Source organism: Phalaenopsis equestris, unplaced genomic scaffold, assembly GCF_001263595.1.
Source record: "Phalaenopsis equestris unplaced genomic scaffold, ASM126359v1 Scaffold000080, whole genome shotgun sequence".
Taxonomy (NCBI): Eukaryota; Viridiplantae; Streptophyta; class Magnoliopsida; order Asparagales; family Orchidaceae; genus Phalaenopsis; species Phalaenopsis equestris.
Genome location: NW_018164522.1, coordinates 53,959 through 59,193, shown reverse-complemented (window position 1 = coordinate 59,193; position 5,235 = coordinate 53,959). Strand labels below are relative to the sequence as shown.

The following is a 5,235-nucleotide window of genomic DNA, read 5'->3' as shown; positions in this document are numbered from 1 at the left end:
CGGGTCACGCATTCTGCTTATTTATCTTCGCTGGGGGCCACCATTACACATGTTAATTTTACATTCGCTACCGCATGCAGAGAACATGCGGTCGTCGGACCTAATAATTTTTCCAAAAATAACCGTCCGACGAAGCGAGTTTTTTTTTTTTCGAGAGGAAGAGATGCCTCCATTCTGTAGAAAGAAAGGATAAATATAACATTTATTACAAATTTATTATCCTTCTTTTTACTGCATGGGACCACTTCTCTGCATGGGACCACTTCTCCTTTTATTTTGTTTTGTGCGTGGGTGAGAAGAAAACGGAAAGAATAGGGGAAGAGAGAGGGAGAGCTACCAATAGGATATATATGATTTTATTTTATCAGCTATATGGAAATATTGTTTTCCCTCTCTCATGCGTGGGTCTGTTATATATATATATAAAACGTTATAATTTTATATTATTATCATTATTATTATAATTAGTGTTCTCGCACGAATTTTCCACCCAAACATGTCCCCGCGACGAAATGGGCATCGTTCTTGACTAAATTTGGCATTCCGGACGCATCGGCACGGTCTATTTCGTCATCCGGGGCTATTTGAACGAGCTCGCTGGTGATCGGGTCAATTCGAGCCAATTTCGTGCACGGCGCGACGTATAAAATTTGTCGACACTCGTGACATCAAAAAATTGATGCCAACAATGATGAAGAATGATATAATTTAAAAGACTATAAAACATTCCATAAAAGCCTAGTTATGTTCTTTATAAAATAAGAAAGAGAAAAAAATAAAATACTAATAATAAAGTAAAAAGGAGACAATCTATATATATACATTTTGCTGGATGCTTGGTTTGAACTGCAATGTTTTATTTATATCAATATTTTATCAACTCCTAAATATCCTAAACATCAGCCATACTTTAGCTAAATATAAGACCACTAAGAGAAATGTTTTGAGAAATTAATAAACTTGGTTTTTTTTTAATCAAATTAAGTTTAAGTTCATTAAAGTATTTTAAAATTTTATCTCAAACTATTGAAAAAATGAATGATTACATAAATCAATAATCAACTTTTGAGAAACTTGTTTTTTCTATCCTCATGAAAATGAGGCCATACTCATTTTATATAATTTGTTCAACCAACAATATCATTTTCAAACAGGCAGGAGTAATTTCAGATCTCCAAGACTTTCTCTAATACAACTTTTTGCAAGTAGCTATGGCCTTGATAACCTAGCCTGATCTTGTAAAAAATTGCAGTAACAAGCAATTAACAGTAGATCCACACAAGTGGAATAAAAAGCTCTGAAGTGCAATAGAAAGCACTTTGCTTAAATCAAAAGTCCATTTCAACACTCCCATACAAAAAATAAAAATAAATAAAGATCAATCTAATGGCCAAATGGGAACAATATTTGAGAGAAAGAAGTTTAAAAATAAATTACTGAAGTCTGAATCGTAACAAAAAATTATTTAATAAATTTAAAAATGGTATTTGAGTTTTAATTCGTAATGATCTTCAGTTTTAACAAAAACTAAATGTTGCTAATGCAATAAAGCAGCAATTTTGTCCTGATTAAGAACTGGGAGGTACTTTTGTTTAGTTTCTACTTCTCATATTAAAAGTTGACGAACTACTTTCGAAAATTACGTTGTAAATCTTTCTCAAAATTCTCTTTCACAAACAATTTTTAAGAAACAAATTTCTCGGAAAAAAAAAAGAAGATATTTTTACTCAAATATGATGCACATGCATGCATACTTCGGCATGTAAGTTAGAATAGATTGAACAGCACCGCGTTAAAATCGTAACAAAAAATTTGAATTATCAATTAATAAAATGTTCATCCGCACTGATATATTGAATCCAACTAAGGCCCTCAATGTTTCCTCTTTCATCAGTATATGCTAATAACTCTTTATTCTACTACTACTACTACTACGACTTATAAGAATCAATTACCTCAACATCTGATAAGCACGCTCTGAAAACTGTTGCAGAATAGAGTTAACGCAAGGCCACTTGTCAAAAGGCTCATTCGCGGGAACGATAGGAGAAGAAAAGGATCAAATGAGCTGCTGTGAGATTCTTATGGAAACTACTTTTCCATCCGAACCTTTGCTCCTCATAGCCTGGAATCTCACGTGAAGACCTGTGCAGTATAAGATATATACTCCATGACATGAATGGAAGTGGTTACGAAAGCAAAGAGTGGGATGAAGAATAGAGAAGAAGAGATGAGGTCTTCACCCTCATTGGACTGCAGGTTTGTGTTGACGGCGACGGCGTGGGGGGAGAGTCTTGCCCTCGGTTGCCAATCGCAGGGATCCGCTAGCCAACCGGAGGTATCAAGCAAACCTGCGACAGCGCGGTGAATAAACAGGACACTTTATATTACTTAAATTAATATATTTTTAAATCCTAAGTGTATGATAAGGTGGAGAAACCTGGCATATTTTTATTTCAGATTGTACAAATATAATGTTCGAAATAAGCATTAGAAGGAATAGAGAAGCTAGAAAAGAGAGATATGTGAACAATAAAAAGTCGCATCAATCATAAAATGATCTCCCTATATATAGGAGATAGAATATAATTTTGATATTACACATTCTTCCATGCTTTAAAAGAGATTGTACAGGGTATTCTGGGTATTCTACATGTACGAGCTTATCGATCGTCTGCTCATTAGGTTGGTCAACTAAACTCAATTAGCTTTAGGTTGGCAGGATTAGCTTGATCAACTGAGATCTGCTTTGCTTGATGGGTTCAACTTGGTTGGCTAAGTTTGATCGGTATGAGTCAATTGGTTGATATGACTCGATTGTCGACTCTTGAGCACTGATGAAAGGTCACTGAATGTCTCTGGGATTGTTGGAGATGTCAGGGAACTGAATTTTCCTTGGATCGACTCTCCTGTGACAATTGGCTAGTATGTATTCTTGCTTCATTGTTGTCTGAATGATTATTTCTTGTATCCACTGATCGTCTTTGGTCTGTCTCGCAATTTGGTCTATTTTAGCCTTACTAGCTTTGGCTTAGACAGCTTCACTCAATTGGATAATTGGGCCGCATGGGCTTTTTTTTGCGAGCCCTCATTCGCCGTACTTTTTTCTTCTAAGTTGATAGATCTCATCAGGATTAGTGCTGACACATTTTTTATGTACATATTTTAGCTCTTTGATTCTCTTAGATTTTGAAAGCTATGTGAAAAAATAAATAAAATTTAATGTAAAAAGTATATCACATTTATTATTAATTTTATGATTCAATAATAGAACTTTCTTAATTTTCGTGTCTTTGATCCTTATAAATAAGGCATGATAGGACTCTTTACATTGCATTTTTGTTCCACATCCCTTCTCGTTTGAATATGTAGGCTTCCAACCATTGAAATGGAGAACGTGTTGAATCCCCAGAGGGATATCCCCTGTAAATATCTGCGTCGAGTTACCTTAGGAAGGTTGAAAGAGCAATACTACTTGAAAGATGAATGGAAAGAGAAAGCCATCATTAAGAAGAGAAAAGAGGTTGTGCTGACGCATTTGGTTGGGTCATCTGTTTTGTTCGTTGGCACCAAGCAAAGGAAAGCTCACACTACAGGAAAAAATGCTAAGACGGATAGCAAAACCGACAACCTACGTTTGAGTCATAAAAAATGTTTCATTTTCCAATGGTGCAACGACGGTTTATGATCTGGGTTATTTGCGATGACTTAACAACAAAAAATGTCATCACTTATTAACAATAATTTTTTTTTCAACGATTTTAATCATTACCAACGTCTTATGTCGTTGGTTAAAAGAAAATATTAACTGACGACCATATTATTATGTCGGTTGCCAATGAACCCGTCATTTGGCGGAATGCTAACCTACGCATTTTTTTAATAAGCAGTGATGTTATTAGTCAACTAAATTTGGTCGGTATGAGCCGGCCATTTGATATGCCCCTATTGCATATCCTTAACCTCTCATAAAGGACCTTTGAATGTCTCTGGAATGGTTAGAGATGCTAGGAAACTGGATTTTCCTTGAATCGGATCTCATGTGACAATTAGCTTGGATGTCCTCTTGCCTTGTTTTTTTTTAATAGCTCGTTCTTGTATCCTCTGGTGGTTTTTGGTCTTCTGATGGTTCTATCAACTTTAGCCTTATTAGCTTTGGCTCGACCAGTTTCACTCGGTGAGACAAATAGGCATCATGGTCCTCTATTCGCCGACTCTTTTCTTTTGAACAGTTAAATCTCCTGATGAACTTTTTTATGTACAATATTAACATAGGATTTTGAGCTGATATATTCCAATATATGAAATTCTTCTTATACATGTATGACAGTGAGACCCGAAAATAAAAAAAGAAGAGTTGAACACGTTTTTTCTATGCCATATATATAATTAACAATTGTGATGTTATCCAACCACTTAAAAATCAGAAGAGAAAATACATTGAAGGGTGTAAGAAATTCTAATGAAGATATTCTGTTTAGAGTCAAAAGTCAGACTCTCTAAAAATAATTTGAATGTAATTCCATGAAACTAAGAGAGAATTTTATAAATTAATTAAGAGAACAGAACAAAGTTTACCTGCAGTGCAAGGAGAATAGATGTGTTTATAATCGAAAACGCCACCAGAAGCAGATTGGGATTGCTTTTCAATGCGATGGGATCCGATGTCTTCGAACTGCCAGCTTCCATTTCTGAAGCTCTCTTCGAGGAACAGCTCAAAGTGCCTCACGTCCAGTATCTGCATCGTCCCTGTGCCAAAGATGACCTCACCATGTTGTAAAGAAACAGCAGCGGCAAAATTAGAAATTCAAGTGATTTATGAGAGAGAGGATCATAATTTGCTGATCTTTGCTGGATTCTAGTCGTCCGATCTTATCGTTATCCCCTCTCCTACCTTCGCATGTGTTGAGGTTGCAAACGGGACAACGAACGAGCTGCAGATCTGAAATATTTATGTATTCTGTTAGTTAAAAAAGGAAATTGGACCGGGCATCAAAGGAAGAAATGTTTCCCTGATTCCAAATTAACTTAATAAATTATAAATTTATTTAAATAATAAAAAACTATATTTAAATAAATTAATTATTAAAATATAAAAAAATACATTAATAGTTAATTAATAAATATCACAATAATTTTTAGACATTATTTTAAAATTTAATAATTACTTTTAAAAAATTATGCATGAAATATAAAGAACGAATTATGATAGTTTAATATATATATATACTCGAT

The 5,235-nt window shown here is 34.5% G+C and overlaps 1 protein-coding gene across 1 annotated transcript in view; it reads right to left on the bottom strand.

The window, feature by feature from the left end:
* Nucleotides 1-1,792: 1,792 nt before the first annotated feature.
* The window catches only part of LOC110019819 (probable F-box protein At3g61730), an 11,617-nt gene continuing 8,174 nt past the window's right edge, over nt 1,793-5,235 (bottom strand). The window contains exons 5-8 of the mRNA XM_020717659.1: nt 4,895-4,942; nt 4,579-4,749; nt 2,244-2,351; nt 1,793-2,145 (exon numbers count right to left, since the gene is read on the bottom strand). Coding sequence (XP_020573318.1) covers nt 2,060-2,145; nt 2,244-2,351; nt 4,579-4,749; nt 4,895-4,942 — 413 coding nt within the window. The 3' untranslated portion in view covers nt 1,793-2,059. The remainder of the gene's footprint in view (nt 2,146-2,243; nt 2,352-4,578; nt 4,750-4,894; nt 4,943-5,235) is intronic.